Source organism: Phoxinus phoxinus, assembly GCF_949152265.1.
Source record: "Phoxinus phoxinus genome assembly, chromosome: 13".
Classification (NCBI taxonomy): Eukaryota; Metazoa; Chordata; class Actinopteri; order Cypriniformes; family Leuciscidae; genus Phoxinus; species Phoxinus phoxinus.
This window is the reverse complement of record NC_136888.1, coordinates 17,996,641-18,015,366: the sequence shown is the minus strand read 5'-3', so window position 1 is coordinate 18,015,366 and position 18,726 is coordinate 17,996,641. Positions and strand designations below refer to the sequence as shown.

The following is an 18,726-nucleotide window of genomic DNA, read 5'->3' as shown; positions in this document are numbered from 1 at the left end:
TGTCTAATATCACTGTCTCCTTAAAAATGTGTTGAAGTATTCCTCATTTATAAGCTGCTTTGCAAAAGAAAGACATCTGGTAAATTAACAAATGTAAATGAAACTGAAATTGTATGATATAGTAACCAAACACATTTAGTTAACTCAAAGCACTAGCACAGCGTACTAGCTGTAAGAGGGAATAGAGATTTTTTAATGGGGTTTTTCAATTTATATACACTGGAATTTCCAACTTCAATATGATACCTTGAAAAAAAATTATATTCTATACCATGGGAAAAAACGTCCATATATACCAGCATATAGATCATGTGTTATTTAAATTAATTAAATTAAAGTTACAAAACAAGATCAGCGAGTGATTTTCTCCTTGTCTTTTGTTCTTTGATTAACATGACAGACACCAGCAGGTTTATTAGACTGCTGTCACTTTAAGAGATCCATGCATGGATCCAATATACTGTTACACTGTTAACCGTTGATCATTTAATCGCAATAAGCCACAAAAAAAAAGTCAATTTAGTACTTGCGATCTGTTTGAGGGCGGCTTTATGAGAGCGCTACTTATATAGATCAGTGGTGAGCGTGCTTTTGGTGAGAGCGCAAAACCTGTGGGAACGAGTAAAATTATGCTTAATATTAGCACTATTCAACCGGAGTGAATGAGATGAGTGAGTGACAGGAGGCGGGTGTGTGTTCGCCGTTGGAGAGCAGATAGAGAGAATGCGCAGCTGGCATCGGTGTATCGATACTGCAGAAAATGAGTATTGGAACCATTTCAAATACTTCAGTATTGATACATCTTAAAATATTGATATTTTTGACAACACTAGTCTGCGGTAAACATAACTTGACGATACTTGAATGTTTTGTTCTACAACGTAAACTGTTCTACAAGCGTTCTTATCAAGTGACTAATTAGAAACATATGTTGTTTAAAAAAAATAACAGCTTCAAAATTTACATTGTAGAGCAAAATGTTCAAGTATTGTCAAGTTATAAGTACCACAGACCTTATTTTATTCATAAATTGAAAAACCCCATAGGAAAATCGGCGAATCAGTCTTCTGGGTTTTGACATCATCCCTGCACCACTCTATACAGTGAAAGTTTGTTTGGCGACTGATGGATCTCTGACCTTGTCCAGCAGGATGGTGGCCTTCTCACCAGGCAGCAGTCTGAGCCCTGCCGTGGCTCTCAGCATAAGAGGGGAAGAACTCCATAACGCTTCAGGAACCGTGTCTTTAGCAACCTTTAACAGTCCCAACAGCCCCTCCTTACTCTGTAAAACAACAGCACTGGCTACATTAATATGACCATTAAACTGTAGACGGAAAAGATACTATAACAAAACTTTTGTAAAGGCATTTGCGAAGGGTTCAAAACTATAAAACTTGATCACATTTTACTGGTTACCTTTTCTGGATCATCAGCATATGCAGACAGTCCAGGTTTTATAGCTCTAAATGTCTCGTGGGCTAATTTTGGAGCTTCTGTTAACACACAAAGACAAATGTTAGCTTTTAAAACAGTGAAATATCATAACATTTATTTATAAAAATATATTTACACACTAACATTTTGTTTAAAAAAATAAATTAATACTTTTAATCAGGAAGGATGCATTAAATTGATCAAGTGGCAGTAAAAAAAATCAAATTAATGCTGTTCTTTCGCACTTTCTGTTCGTCTTCAGAAGCCTGAAAAAAAAACTATCATGATTTAAAGTGTTTCTTGAGCAGCAGATCAGCATATTAGAATGTTTTCTGAAGCATCATGTGACACTGGAGTAATGGCTGCTGAAAATTCAGCTGTGCCATCACAGGAAAAAATTACATTTTAAAATATATTACATATAAAACTGTTATTTTAAATTGTAATAATGTTTAACAATATTAGTGTTTATACTTTATTTTTTATCAAATAAATGCAGCCTTGGTGAACTATTCACCAACCCCAAACTTTTGAACGGTAGAATATATGAAATCAAATTCATAAAAGGATATGTGTAACACTGATTAACTGCAGCACTAGGCTTCCACGTGGCTTATATCAAAGTTTTCATAATAAACGATATAAACAAATGTTTCAGCCACTGATCAAATCTAACCATACTCTTCGGTGTGACCTTTGACCCATCAGGCTTAGCTAGAAATGTGTATGCATGAGAGAGCTTGCCTGATAGCATAGACTACTTGATGTCCATTATAATATGACAATCATAGGTTTAACAATAAAGGATAAAGCAGCACTTAACTGATTTAGCTCAGAATTGGGATGCAATAACTAAGCCATTGGACGATCAGGGCTGCGCTAGGCAGTAAACCTAATATATGTGGATAAAACCCACACAGTCAACATACCCCTGGTTTTACTATAGTAACACTATGGTATTTTGGCGGTAAGGTTGTAGATTTAAAATAAATAATTAGGTATGCGTGCATTTCAGTGTACTAGTAGGCTACTAGTTTTCAAGTTTTATATAAATAGTTAAAGTGATCTAACCAGCCCTTACATTTTTTCCCCCCACAGTAACCATAATTTTCAACAAAACCCCATGTCCATATTTATTGGCACTACTACAAAATCGTAAACATTATTTATTAACATTGACATTGATTAATATTTATTATATGTATTGTAATATCTTTAACATTTACCTTTTATCAATAACTTTAGTAACTATGGTATTTTAGTGCGAATATGTTTGCCACAGTATTATTTTAAATATTACACTACTATTTATAAACTATTTTAGTATTTATTAACATTTTGAATTAGCTTTTATTTTTATATTTTCAATTTTTATGTCTTAATCTAGATTTAATTTATTATTATTTCAGTTTTAGTCATTTTAACACTTCAACTTCTCAACTAATTTAAATTTAGGTTTAATTTTTACATTTATTTTATTTCAGCTTTGTATCAATTAACGAAAATACTGCTTGCTTGTCTGTTGTACATAAATATTTGAAGACTATATTTACAGAAATAAATATTTCTAAAGTCATTGTTATGAAAAAGCTTTTGTTATGTGGTCTTATTTGCAGTGTGTTGCTTTGACCCTTTTAGAGAGCCTTAATGCCCCTAATTTGAACTTTTCGATTATTATTCTTTGAGTGGACTCAAATACCTCTTAAATTTGAACATACCATTTGGCTCCATCTGAAATTTGAAGATGTGAATCCTGGTTCCAGTGCTTCCAGCATCAAACATAATACCATACTGGGAATTTTCACTGACCACCTGAGATGAGGTCGGATGTTTATGGGTATCGATCCTATACTGGGGCAGGTGGTCAGATACCGGTGGCTTGGAGTCATCATAATGACGTTTGACGTAGGTGAGGTAGACCACCAGGCATCCCACAAACATAAAAATGAAAGCTATCTTTGGGAACCTCATAATGGCAGACAGAGGTACATGATGTGGAGTCAATTTACCAATGCAGCAGGCTCAACAGTTCTCCCCAATACCTACAGAAAAACACATAAAAATAAAATAAAATGTTTTTGTAAAAAAGGAGTTTAAATTTGCTATGAGATGAGGTATGAAATATCACTGACCCAAGTGAATACAAAGTCATTAGTTTAAATTTGAATGAGAAGCAATGACTAAACAAAGCTAACAAAGATTTACAGATTTAACAAAGCCAATACATACAGTATTAACCTGTTCTCACTCAAAACAATACATTAAATAAATTAAAATATAACAAATTATGCACTTATATTGTCTGCCACAACTATGGAGTCACACAACTTGTAAAGGAATTATTACTAATACCTAGCAACACCTGAAAAACAATACAGCTGCTGCAATTAATGTATGCGTTGTATGAACAATATTTAAGTGAACTCCAGATTTGCCCGTATTTAATAACACATATTCGCATTATGTTTTGTATCGGTCATATTGAACAATAATGGCAATAGGCAAAAAGAATACACACACATTGATTGGGAAAATACAAACGAGAGATCCACCAAAACGGAACATGGTGAGCATATTAATCTAAAATAGTAACTTTATATAACACTTGTAGGCTACTTTATTTTAATTCTGTCATGTCTCAAGAATAATTTGAGAACAGATAGATAAATCTCATAGTTGTGAAACAACAATGTCATTATCCGTGTTTCTAATATTTAAGATCGTTATACCTAGTTCTCTGTAGCAAGATCATATTCCTTCGGATCCGAGTCGTGTTTTCTGTATCGACGAATAGCCATGGTGAGCTTTTGACATGCTATTCCTTTTGAAAAATTGTCAAAACTCCTCTGGTCTCGTGTTGATTACGTCAGTATCTTGCAACGTGGAGATGACGTGGAGCGAACACGTACGTCACGCTTTCCAGGAGGAGACAGACGCGCCGTCACACAACCAGTAAACACTTGCTTGCAGCAATGTTATATTGATATATTGTTTATAGTTTATAGTAGTTTATATATTAAAAAGACCATAAATATTCCTAAAATATGTTTGTTACGTTCAATTCCTTTTGCAAGGCAAATCCATAGTTATATAGTTGTTAAATCGCCTTACCGGTAAATGTTGCTTGTCCACCCCATATTCATGATTGCACCCCTAAAGCGAACTTTAATAATGTTACTGGAAAGATGAATAATGTTCGTTTTAATTAGCCTAATTTAGTTTCCGTTTAGATTGTAAACAAATAAATAGTTTAGTTTAGTTATGTTTAGTTTACTTATCCTGTAGCCTAGCCTACTTTTTTCCTTTATGATTCCCATTTGAGCCTATTCTTTTTGGGTAAGGAAATTAAAGGATGGAATTTACTGAAATTAAATCCCTATGGAAGTAATTGGTTCTGAATAGCAGTATCCAAAAACAAAACAAAAAAAACAAATCCACTCACAAGGGTTTGCCTAAAATTTGAATTCTTTGATCATTCATTAATTTGAGCTGATTTCAAATCTAATTCAAGTCAAGTACATAGGGTGGGCCAAAACAGCATTTGGACATGTAAGCCACATTTAAATTTCCATTGCATTAGAAAACATCAAACCAAGAGGCATCTGACAGCAAACAAATTATGACATAAGGCCTAGTCCAAATACATTTTGTCTTCAACAGTATATCTATATTTTTGTGATTGACAACCAATCAATCTTCTATTTATGAAATGTTTTGCTTGAAACATATGCTTGTTTTTTGTTATAAGAGCAACAGTTGCAGCACAAGTTCTATTGCCATTTTCAAGCCTAATTTCGACTGTTCAATGCTTCCCTCTTAACCTCCTGAGACCCAGAGAGCCAATTACACTTTCATTGTGCTGTTTTCAATATGGCACCAGCTGGTCTCTCCACCGAGGCCCTGTGAGTTTTGTTAAAGTTTACCAGGCTGTGGCAGCTATACATGACCTGTGGCGCATCTCCATTCATTACCTTAATTAACCATCATTAGGCCTGCTATATGGGCCAATCTGTGGTTCCCTCCTACACTTTCTCATGCAACATGCGACACCCCCATCTGAGCTTGAATTTCAGCCAATGAGTGACCTATAATGAGAGGTCCCTGCGAGGGGGGTGGAGATGGTTTTGATGATATTCATTTGACGCTTTCCATTGAGAGTGTCTGCGAGCACAGTGCAAGCTTGAAAGGACCATATGCTCTCTTTTTACATGAGGGTATGTGTGTGAGCGCATCTATCTAGGACACAAGGTCCAGCAGGGGGTGAGGGGCAACGGCCCGCCTAATATAAGACCATTCTCACTTATCAAAAATCAATGTGGGCGGACTTTTTAAGGGGGAAGGGGACGATGGCCATCCCTCCAAACTGTTGCACTCTGACCGCCCCCCTCAAAGAGCAATGCATACATGACTTCCCCCATTATAACTTAAGCAGTCATTACAGACGTACCTCAACAGTTGCAGCAGAAAGCAAAACGCCCCTCCTCGTCCCCACTTCAGCCCTTAATAAATGACCTGATCTCTGTCTTTTTACTCACCAATAATGGGCTGAGTGGCAGTTTGCATACTGCACAGGGATTGTGAAGAGAAAAAAAGGGAGGGTAGATCAACAAATGTATTAGTAGTTAAAGGTGTTTTCACAAAGCTTCTGCTGTTCATTTTTCTAGCTGAAGAGATATTTAGCTGCATATTCTCTACCACAAGATGTATTCATTAATCTTTAAAAAAATAGTGTTTGTTAACTGTCAGGTCCTGGTAGCAGGACACTTGGTGCATTTTTTTTATTGCCTTTTATCCATATCACATATTTTAGTAATCATCATACATTAGGTATCATTCAAAAGCTTAAACACTCAAAATTCATCCTGTGAACAACGTTTTGGAACTGGACATTGCGTTACATTAGAAACATGACTTTAAACCTTTCAGCAGGCTCAATTTTTATGAAATCAACTTCCACGGAACACAACTTGTTTGGACATGTGGCTTTGATTTTCTAGAAATTTTAGAGTCCAAATTATTTTTTTAAATATATATTTTGAATATAATTATATAATTTGCTTCACAGTAAACTTTTATAACTTTTTTCACTTTCATTTTTTGCTTTTTCTTACACTATCAGAATTTAGAACCTTGTTCTGTTAAGCGCTTCACATAGAACCTTTTAGAGGTTCCCATCATGGGATCATTTTATGGATTTAGTTTTAATTCTTTCTTTTTTTAAGTTAAATTTAGTGAATTGAACAGCTTGTAAACATATTTTATCACATAAAAAAATGTTAAGCAATCATTTAAAAACATTCTCCTTATATTTTTAGCATCAATTATTCTTTATTGAGTTAAGAACCCTATGGGTTCTATATGGAACCCAACTTAAGACTGTGCATTTCAAAGAATTCAATTACAACCAGGGTGGTGACAGTTAACAGGTTGAACAAACTACCGGTACTCTAAAAATCCTCTATAGAGCATCAGAGTGTATTTATTTAACATAAGCTCTTAATAGCTTTTAGCAATTTAATGTTTAATGGTCCCTTAATCTCTTGCTCACATTTTTAACAATAATGATTAGACCATTAGTGATGTGGTCTGCATAACCATTAAAAGCAAATTCATAGCAATTAGGACACAATTTTAAGAGCCACTCTCTATAGTAAGACCACTAATCCAGTTCACTTTGACCCAACTGACGTAAAATGGGTGGAAATACTTATACCTTCACCGATATACCCACATACATTAATCTGCCTTGTATTTTTTAAAGAGGAAAGTTATTGAAAGTGAAACAGTGACTCATATGAAGTTGTTTCATCATTTCTAAACAAGTTCCCATAATCCAGATGGATTTTCCAAAGGTCTAAATTTGTTAAACAAATTTAAACCAATTAATGTGGATATTGCATATTTAAACTATGCAAACTGATGTTTCTCTTAATTAAATAGCATGGATCATACCTCTGTGTAAACCTGTACTTTATCCTGTTTAAACCCCTTGTCCGCGTACAAGTCATTTGAATCCTTTTCTTTATTACAGGCTGTTTTGTTTCGTAATAGCTTAGAATACTTTTTTTCACAGCTTTAATGCACAAACAAAAAATAAGACATTATCTGAGATCTTCAGAATGAAACAATAGTTTAATCCTGCTGCCATTTGTTAATCTGAGAATACAAGACTCTGATGCCGTAGTGTGTGCTTGGAGGGGGGCGAAATAACATCAGATCTACTATAACAGAATTAGTTATTGTTCCTTATTATCAAATATTTTTTTTCAAGCAACGTCGCAGGAAATTCCCCGAAAATCCCATTGAACACACATTTTAATTTCATTTTTGTAGCTTAATCGTGTAGAAGGCAGCGTAAATAATCCAATGGGATTAGGCCATGTTTTTTTTTTTTTGTCTTTTCAAATACTTTCATTTAAGAAACTGTCTAACACTGTTGCTCTCTATGTAACAGAATGAGCAGAGACGAATGACACGCAAGCAATTACAACCAAACTGTACCACCACATATCTGAACACGAGAAACAGGCTTAGACATTTAATAATACTGTGTGTATGTCCTTCGTGGACAACGTATATACAATAACTGGAGGATAAATTGAAGAAATTAGACATTTCTCGCTGTCCAGATGTTCTCCAACTGAGGATTTAAAAGATGTAATAGGAGTCATTGATTAACAATTATTCTAATATACTTATTGTGAATAAAATCCTGCTCTAAATCCTTTCTAATAATCCTCCTTACAGAATCATGTGTATTACATGTATGTGAAAGAGTGTACGTGAAGAGAGTGGGGGAGTCACATGGTATTACCCGTCTTCCAGTATTTTCTGATTAAGGCAAAGTATTTATAGATGTATTTAAAACGGCAGAGAGATTTTTAACTAGAACCCATTCTGAAAGCATTTTAATGTTATCTGAGATCATTCAAGCACCTGTAATTCTTAACAATTATAAACTAAAAGTCTAAGAAGACTTGTAAAATTTGTAAGTATCTTACAGAAGTCTTACACTGTAAATAATGTGGTGTTCGTATAACTTTAAAAATAAAGGCAGTTTTCATTGCTTTTTAAAATGTATATCTTGACTGGATTTATAATATGCAGTTCCTATGACTTAAAATTTAATACAACCTTTCCCTACCAGTTTCATGCTTTACAAGAAGAGAAAAAAGGGGAAAAACAATGCTTTGGTATTAGCATTTAAAACGCTTGTGGTTCGACTTTTATTATGTATCATAATAGAAAAGCTGTATCAAGATACATTCACTTTCCTGTTTCTGAAAGTTGTACAGTATGTTGTTAGAACTTTACAGTAAACCAAACCTCAATAAGCAAGGACATTTTTAGCATTATTTACTTGATAAAATATACATTTTTGGAGTATAACATGATATGGTTTTGATTTTAAAAAAAAAAGATATCCATTTGTCCTTACTGAAGGTAATAGCTCTGAGATTTCCCATGATGCTCTGCTGTATGTTAAAACCTCACCCAGAATGTCATTTGTTATGGATGGCATTAGCCTGTTCAAATCCAATTCTCATCCACCAACATACTACCTTTTATAGATGGAAAATAAAAGGATAAAGCAGTTAATGCCTTTTTGATTCATTATATAATGTTTTTCTGAGGGCAGACAAGGGGAATTATAATAAAAATAATGGAATAATTTAAATAAATTTACTTTAGTTAATGTGCTCTGCGTGGGCATGGCTAATCTGAAGGAAGCGCTCCGTAAAATCACAAAAACAGGGAGAATCCCAACTAAAAGTAAATCCTCTCTGACTCTCTCACCACCAATCACTTTAGTTCATTTGGACAGGACTACGGCCAAAAAAGGAAGGGGGAATAATAGTGCACATTATCTGACATACCACCAAAACACTGGAAGATGATAACACTGAGGATATCTACATGAAGAATAGACTGAATTGTCACGAGGTCAAAGGTGAATTTAGCCCATCTTTCCTGCCCTCTGCATGTTGGGTGCAATAGATCTTATTCTGTCATAAAAAACAGTATGTATTGGCAATTGAGTTACATTATTTAAATATGAACTTGATCAATTGAAAAAACTAAATTACAATATGTATATTAGCCTCTGGCATAATGAATAAATATTTTATTTAAACTATATTCTGTAATTTAAAATTATGGTAATATCATTACTTTCCTTCGCAGTGCATGTTGCTATCAGGGACAACCATAAAATATTTGATGGTCTGTCCACTTAAACATCTCTTTCCCTACCAATTTCATGCATTACAACAAGAGAAAAAAAAAAGGGGGGGGGGGGAAAACAATGATTTGGTATTAGCAATAAAAATTATGAGGATTAGCTGTTCTTTGTTCTAAAAATGACAAGGGGATGATAACTGTCACGGTGTAAAATTCCCTTCGCATGCACCAGGAAGCCAGCCGGCAGACAAAGATCAGCGCTAAAGCAGAAATCATATACCTCAACTTTAATCAGAAGTATAACAAAAGCATATTTCGTCTTTATAGTTAAGGCGTGTGTTACAGTGTTTTTTAATATTAAGAGCAACAGGAGAGGAGCTTTCACTGGAAAAGCTGTTCCAATCAGATTTGAGAAAAAAATACATTCAGAGACATTGCACAGTTTACTGCAGTGGAACAAGACCTTCTGTTTTGGATGAAATGTTTGCACTTTTACCCTTTTTTTCATTTCCCCCAAATCTTTTAAAACAATTCGTATTGCTATTCAAAGTCACTAAATATGAAATAATATCAAGCAGCTCGACTCGAGTAGTATCAACCCCTAAATCTTATATCCCTCTCTTATTCTTTTGTTCAGCTGGCTTTGCAACCCTATTGTCATTAACCCTGATTGAGCTCTGAACAGGAACAGTTTAATATCCGGATAACCTGGTCATTTGATTGTTTAGTCCTAACAGGGCTTTATTACATTAATGAGAGCGAAATCAAATCACTTAATGCGTTACGGAGTGGGGCAGGCTCTCAGCAAGCCATCCAAATCACTCTTCACATTTGCTTTTAATTTAAGCAATCCAGTATAAGACTCATTAGTGGGTGAGAAGATTAACTCATAGAGATGTCTGCCTCCTGATGCCTTTCCTGTGACATTTTAATCCGTGTTAACTTGGATTTCTGGCCTGGAATGAGATAAGCTTTGAGATAAAATTAAGTGATATTCCATCAATAAGATACTCTTTATCATTGTCATTAAATTATATTTAAATATCGCTGACATTTCAGCTTTGCAAGCTTCTGATGCACACAGTGAAAGAATCTGCTGAGGCTCAGGCTTTTTTTCAAATGGAAATGCTTGTTTTCGTAACTGTACAAATGAGTAATTTATAGTGAGTTTTATGCATTCTTTTAAACAAAATGGGCATACATTATAGATTACTGGTGCGTCCACAAATAATAAAATAATAATCAACACTGAATTTAATTAAGAGTAAGAGTTGGCGGCACTGTTGGAATAGCCCATTGTACAGTTGTGGTCAGAATTATTGGCACCCCTGATAAAAATGATCAAAGATGGCTGTAAAAATAAATCTGATTTGTTTATCCTTTTGACCTTTCATAAAATTTTTTTGGCAAAATTCTAACCTTTCAATTAAGTAAAATAATTGAAAGTGGTGAAAACTCACATTATGAAATAAATATTTTCTCCAAAACACGTTGGCCATAATTATTGGCGCCCTTTTATTAAATACTTTTGCAACCTCCTTTTGCTAAGAAAGCAGAGTTTTCTCTTATAAAGCCTGATGAGAACTCCAAACAAGAGATCAGAGACCATTCCTCCATACAGAATCTCTCCAGATCCTTCAGATTCCCAGCTCCACGTTAGTGCTTCTCCTCTTCAGTTCACCCCACTCATTTTCTATAGGGTTCAGGTCAGTGGACTGGGACGCCCATGGCAGAAGCTCATTTTGTGCTCAGTGACACATTTTAGTGTTGATTTTGAGGTTTGTTTTGGATCGTAGATTTTTTAATGTGTTGGTATTTGCTAATCCAGGATACGTATCTGAACAAGATGTCCAGGACCTCCAGAATAAAATAGGCCCACAACATTAAAGATCCAGCAGTATATTTAACTGGCATGGGCACTTTTTATCCCTGTTTGCACCAAACCGAACCAATCTAGTGTTTTTGCTGCCAAAAAGCTATTTTTTTGTTTTTGTTTCATTTGACCATAGAATCTGGTCTCTGAAGTAGTTCCAGTCGTGTCTGACAACTGAATATGCTGGGGTTTTTTTTTTTTCTTGAAACCCTCCCAAACAACATGTGGTGATGCAGGTTTTTTTGTTTGTTTTGTTTTTTAAGGCTTTCTGACCCCCAAGACTCAAATAATCTCTGCAATTCTCCATCTTCATCCTTGGAGAGTCTTTGTCCACTCAAATGATCCTCCTCCTCACCGTGCATTGGGATGATATAGACACACGTCCAAGAACAGATTACTTCCATTAAAGCTGTCCACATTGTAAGGTCAGAAATATGCTATACAAGCATGCAGATGTGTGCGCTTGGCCAACTCACTACCAACGCAGTAACGGTTGAAGATGCTTGACCTGAAAGAAAAAAAGGGACAATAAAAGAAGTTGTTTAAGTTATGTCCTCTTCCTGGCAGATTCGTAACATCTTTAGATGATTAGAACTTCTTAATTATTGAACCCCATCGGTTCCTATGTGGGATTTTTCCACGGTCCTAGAGGCCATGAAAGGTACTCCGTTTGAGCCGTTGCAGTCCGCGAGCCTGAAACACGTCTCGCTGAAGACTACTCTCCCCCTTACATTTACATTTAGTCATTTAGCAGACGCCTTTATCCAAAGCGACTTACAACTGAGGACTACAGCAAGCGAGTCATCGTGAAGAGGCAAAAATAACGCAAGGAGTGCTCAAAATACAAAGTTCTGGCATTGCTCAGAGTAGCATAAGCCAAAACAAGGGAGGGTAAAGGAGAGGTTTTTATTTATTTTTTTTTTTTATTTTTTTTATGTCAAGTGCTCACGGAAGAGATGAGTTTTCAGTTGTCTTTTGAATGTGGTCAGGGATTCTGCCTTCCGGACGAGGGTAGGGAGATCATTCCACCAGCAAGGAACCGTGAATGAGAATGTTCTGGAGAGTGATTTTGTGGCTCTCTGTGATGGTACCACGAGCCGTCGCTCATTGACCGATCGCAGGCTTCTGGTAGGGATGTAGACTCGTAGGAGCGAGTGAAAGTAGGAGGGAGCTGAGCCTGTGGTCGATCTGTAAGCAAGCGTCAATGCCTTGAACTTGATGCGAGCAGCGAGTGGTAGCCAGTGCAGAGAGATGAACAGAGGAGTGACGTGGGCCCTTTTGGGCTCGTTGAAGACAAGACGGGCTGCAGCATTCTGGATCATTTGTAGAGGTTTAATTGCACATGATGGAAGACCAGCCAGAAGAGCATTGCAGTAATCAAGCCTAGAGATAACCAAGGCCTGGGCGAGAAGTTGTGTTGCATGCTCAGTTAGGAAGGGCCTGATCTTCCTGATGTTGTGCAGTGCAAACCTGCATGATCGAGCTGTCTTTGTGATGTGGTCTGTGAAGGTCAGATGCTCATCAAATGTTACTCCAAGGTTTCTGACCGACCTTGATGGGGTGATTAAAGTTGAATCTAGCTGGATAGTGAAGTCGTGCTGTAGAGATGGATTGGCAGGGAGGACGAGAAGCTCAGTCTTTGCCAGGTTGAGCTGCAGGTGATGTTCCTTCATCCATGCCGAGATGTCCGCCAGGCAGCTTGAGATACGTGCAGCTACTGTGGGATCATCAGGTTGAAATGAGAGGTAGAGCTCTCTTTTTTTTTTTTGCACTTTTTTTTTTGCTTGCACTGGCTTTAGTCAAGCGAGTTGGAGACCTGCATGCGCTCTCAGCGAGCGCTTCCTGCTTTGAGTTTGGGCTTAATAACTCCAGAGTCGTCCTTAAACCAAGGCACAGTTATGTACCTAAAGTGCTCTCTACTCCGTTCAGAGCACAGGTCATTTCGCTATCTGCTCTTCCTTCGTCTGAGGACGAAAGAGATGCGAATCTACTCTGTCCTGTCAGGGCTCTTAGAGTTTACTTGGAGCGTTACGCTGCATTCAGGCAATCGGAACAGCTCTTTGTTTGCTTCGGTGGTCGCACCAGGGGTTGTGCAATCACGAAGCAGAGATTCTCGCGATGGATAGTAGATGCTATCTCGCTGGCATATGAGTCAAAAGGTCTCTGCTGCCCCATGGGCGTCAGAGTTTATTCCACTAGAGGCATGGCCTCATCATGGGGTTGGTCCAGTGGAATACCACTTGAAGATATCTGTGCGGCGGCAGGCTGGGCCTCTCCGTCGACGTTTATCAAGTTCTATAACTTGGAAGTTCCCGCTTTGCAAGCTAAGGTTCTTTCCATATAGGAAAAACGTTTAAGCACTATATAACACTTATAAGGCCCGACGCTGTCTGGTCTAGTTATACATATTATACGGCCCATTGATGTTGGTCTCTTTTTGGGGTCATAACTTACTCTTCTATGGGCCCCGGGCTTCCTTCCCGGGCCATAGTATGTTTGCGTTATAAGCACGCCCGGCTTTTTAAATTGGGTTCCCATAGCATAAGCTAGACTTAAGCTAGAGTACTCTCGAAAGGGAACGTCTCGGTTACTAAACATAACCTCGGGTGCCTGAGAGAAGGGAACGTGTATTGCGTAACCTGCCGTGCAACTGTGCTTAGATCGGGTCGATCGCTTCAATCGATTTAACCTAAATTCCTATGGCGGAAAATGGGCTTCTTATAGGCTTAAGCCACGCCCATATTGGCGGGCCCTGACGTGACAGGGCGCGAAGCGACCTGATAGGTTCACGTGGCTCAGCCGCCTCGCCATAGGTTTGTGCAGTTGCCACAGCACAGCCACGCGCTAGAATGCTCTGATGTGATCTGCTGTGCAGCTGCACTGCTTTTTACATATATAAAATTTTAAGGATTATGTTGGCTTCAATATTCTCGATATTCAATATTCAAAGGAGTTTTCCCATAGCGTAAGCTAGCCTTACGCAATACTCGTTCCTTTCTCTCAGGGAACCGAGATTACGTTTAGTAACCGAGACGTTTTAAGTTTTAGAATGTAATGTTTGCATTTCTTTCCTTTTTTGCTAGTAATGTACAGCATAGCCTACATAAATTCACTATATTTGTTTTCATCAGCTTTATTGTTTGGAGGACAGCATTGGGCAGAATTAATTACAAATAATGTTTTATGTATAATAATTTTAGATTTTCATCCAAATAATCAATTAATAATAATAATAACAAATCTACAGATTAAATGATTATCAAAATAACCGTAAGTTGCAGCCCTATTGATTTCTTTCAAAAACTGTTGAATGGTAGCACAAGAAAATGTCTCGTAAACACCCCTACTACACCAAATGTGTGTTTCTTTTGTTTTCAAGCCACATCTTGCATGGCCTATTTCAGATTAATAATATTAAAATCACAGCAGAATGTCCTTCAAGAAAAAAAAAAAAACCTCATAAATTGCCTGATCACCATCTCTCTATCCTGGCAGCTGCAGAGGACGCCGGCTGCCTGTCATCGAGCATATGCGCAAAATTAGCCACAGAGTGCCTGTCTTACCCCAGGGAGGGAGACAGACGGGTCTCTAACGCTGCCATAACTGCATGCCCCACTGCATCCTCATGCCTACCCTGCAGACCGCACTACAGACATGCAGTCTGACCAGTGCCACAACTAGTGCTGCCTCATTGGAAACATGGAACCAGATCTATTATCCCATATCTATATCCATATTATCCCACTTTTAGTTCTGTTTTTTTTCTTCTTCATATTTTAATTAGATCTGTCACAATTGAGGCGCTGACATGTAGTTCATTTTACAAGTATTTTTTGAGCGCCTTTAACGCTTTAAACCAATTTTGACATTAAATTTGTTTTATTAACCTCCCTGTCGAGTTCTAAACACCGGTTGTCAGAACTTTAGCGATTTGTCGCATACTCTCTTGAGTAAGTAATAATTTTGAATAAGTAATTACTTCACAACCGCTAAAAAAGTATGTTCTATATAGTACGAATGTGTGCAGTATGAATATAATCAGGACGTACTACATTCGCCAAATTGTCATTATCATGTGACCTACCGGCGTCAGTTGCATCCCTTCACTGTCATTCCTAAATCCTCTCCCGTGACCTCATGGGATCGTATGCATACTTCAGAGTCTCGCCGGAAATAGTAGGTCATCCAGATACTTTTTGCTTACTCTTTTATGACTACTGGGAATTCTTTGGTCACATACTTTTTCCGCCTGCTAGTTGGGAAAGTATGTGGTTTCAGATGCAGCCTGGTCTGAAGGATGAAGGACCGTTTAACACTACGTTTTTTTGTATAAATAATAGCTAATAGAATACTTTGGAGTCTTTACAAGACGAATACAATTATAAACAGAAGGACATTTTCACCAGAAATGCACAATCTGTGATTAACTCTAAAAATTGTTATGAATCGCGATTAATATTTTAATCGACTATAATCAAATATTAAATGATTATGCTACGTATATGTAACCAGTACATAAATATAAAACAATGTTAAAATGTAATATCTTTCAAATTAGATTTAATCTGATTATACATAGGGTAAAGAGCAACTTTTCCTGCTTGTCCTTGTCATGTCTTCTCCTAGCTAATCATCCATTTTTGCAGACATTTTTCATCTGACCTTGACAACACAACTTTAATCCTTCTTCGTACAAATTTAGTAAAAAATGTTTAAAAAACAAAACAAAATGTAGTTTAAGTCTTTTTAATAAGCAGTGTTTGGTTTCACCTAAACATGTGGTCGTTTACCGTATGCTGAACTTTTAAATGAGTGGAAAGGATGATTTATTCGTCATCCATTGTGAATCAATGTTTGCATTTTTTAAAACCGATTTTCTTCTTATTTTCCTTTTCCTCCTTTTTTTTCAATCTGTTCTTAGCCTCATTTGGCCTAATCCTGCCACCACAGAGGGTGGGGTGGGTGCAGCGGGTGAGTGGATGGTGGTAAAGCAGGGTGAGAGGGACTCAGAGGGCCACGGCGACAGGCGCTCTCCAGTGCTTATAGTGGATTATGGGTAATGGCACTTAACTGAGAAAATGAGCTGAATGTATCGTACATGCCCTCATACATACGGGTTCTTGTAGGTTTAAATGCAAGAATTTGCTTGCAACTGACCTTCAGATTTCAGAGTCCAAAATCATTGAGTTATCTTGTCATTCTTAGAGAAAATATGCATTTATATCTAATATAGCTATTCTTTAGCGCTTACAGTGTGAGAATGAGGTGGATGCATGGCCTTGGGGAAAAGGAAGCATGTGCACTCATGGAGCTTCTGTGACAGATTGGAGCCAGATTGGGAGACGTTCTGACAAGGGATAGGAACTTGCAAGGCTCCTCAAGGTTAGTTATTGAATGTTAGCACATGACATCTGCCACTCAGCACCAAACGCCAGAGGGCTTAGGGTAGGCACATCAAGCGCCATGTTCCCCTAATTAATGGAGTTAATGTGAATTTGTTTCATTCCTTAAGTTCTCTCATATCATGCAATGTATATCTACCTCTGCCCTCAGACAGGTGATTTTACATTATTTAAAAAAAAAATCATCTATTTGTATAAATATCTTTCTTAACCCTCCGTATGAGAATGAAATATTGACATAGTTCGTTGAACTACAATCACATCATTGCGAGGAAAGATACTTACAGATATAAGTTGGTAATCCATGTTCTAGATTGCTCTTTCCTTTCCCCTTCACCCAGATATGAACCATATGCCTCATAACATATGTGATTATTTTTAAGATGGACATAAAAAAGGACAATAGTCGCTCCACTCTTTTAATAATCCCTTTGTCCGATTTAATATCACAACTATTATTCAAATCAAAGGCAGATTTTGTTTTCATTGTTCTTTTATAATACTCTTATGATTTCTCCCTATCACTTTCAAAAAAGTCCTCGCCAGTTAAAGCTAAACCCCTCCTCTCCTCCCATTGAGGACAGGGGTGCGTTGGGCCGAATTAAGTTCAGCTTTTCCAAATGTCTAATATTGTGAAAAGTGTACATCTTTAGTTCTTCTGGCCTTGCACTGCAAAATTTAAAACCATACCAAAAGTCTATTTGTTTCAAGTTTGTGCCTCTATCTCATACTGTGACTAGAGAAGAACAAAGAAGTATTTTAGTTGCAAAATTAAGCTGGCTCCACTAAGGACGTTAGTTTGATTTCCAGGGAAGATATACTGGTGAAATGTTTATGCAGTGCACGGATATTTGCATTAAAAGGCCGTAATGTAATTTAATGTAATAAAAAAATCCATTAAAAGCAAAACTTTTAAATAACTATTTTCTATTTTAATATATTTTAAAATGTAATTTATTGTTGGCAAAGCCAGTGATGTGCATCATTACTCCAGTCTTCAGTGTCACATGATCTTTCATTAACTAATGTTAACAAATACAACCTTTGGTTTTTAATTAGTAAATGTTAAAATGAATATTAACTAAGATTAATAAAAGCTGTAGAAGTATTGTTCATTCTTCATTAACTTAACTAATGAACCTTACTGTAAAGTGTTACCATTTTTTTTCAAAGTACATGAATGGTAGTATGAATGAACAATTTGTCATCACTTGGTGTAAGGATAAGTAAGGAATATTGATTTGAGTTGAAATATTGAGTATATTGAGTATATATTGAGTTGATATTATGATATTAGACCAGATAGTTGACACAGAAGCTCTTTTTATGCCTCATTTAGGTAAAGAGTGCATTGGTAATTTTATTTTGATGGTCCCTTTTGAACATTGTTGACTATAAGTAACTTTGCAACTACATGTCAACTCTCATTGGAGTATTAGTAGACTGTGCTTAATATCTACTCAATCTTTATTGCGATGATCCCCAACAGACATTCTACTGACTAAAAGTAACTTTGCTACTACATGTCACCTTATACTAACCCTACCAGTCTACTAACACTCTAATAAATGTTATTAGACATGTAGGTGCAACGTTACTTATAGTCAACAGAATGTGTTAAAGGGACCATCAAAATGAAGTGAAACCATCTCTTTTTCACCATGGTGCGGCACAGTGACGGTTGGTTGTCTGGACAGCACAATGTGTCCCTGATCACGGCCTCATAATGAGTCCCCATCTTATAATTGACCTGATTCCTTCTAATTAGCACACTTTAAGGAAGTGGGGAGAGAAAAGAGAAAGAAAGAGAGAGCGAGATAGGAGTGAGGGGGAGAG

The 18,726-nt window shown here is 36.8% G+C and overlaps 1 protein-coding gene across 6 annotated transcripts in view; it reads right to left on the bottom strand.

Moving 5' to 3' along the window:
- entpd6 (ectonucleoside triphosphate diphosphohydrolase 6) overlaps positions 1 to 18,726 on the bottom strand; it is a 48,228-nt gene that overhangs the window by 9,413 nt on the left and 20,089 nt on the right. For 4 of the 6 annotated variants that reach the window (XM_079633322.1, XM_079633321.1, XM_079633320.1 and 1 more), the window contains 3 exons: positions 3,153 to 3,476; positions 1,417 to 1,493; positions 1,139 to 1,282 (listed from right to left, as the gene is read on the bottom strand). In XM_079633322.1, coding sequence (XP_079489448.1) covers positions 1,139 to 1,282; positions 1,417 to 1,493; positions 3,153 to 3,405 — 474 coding nt within the window. In that variant the 5' untranslated portion in view covers positions 3,406 to 3,476. Of the gene's footprint in view, positions 1 to 1,138; positions 1,283 to 1,416; positions 1,494 to 3,152; positions 3,477 to 4,163; positions 5,404 to 18,726 lie in introns of those variants that run through there. The other 2 variants (XM_079633319.1, XM_079633318.1) reach the window with 2 other exon arrangements.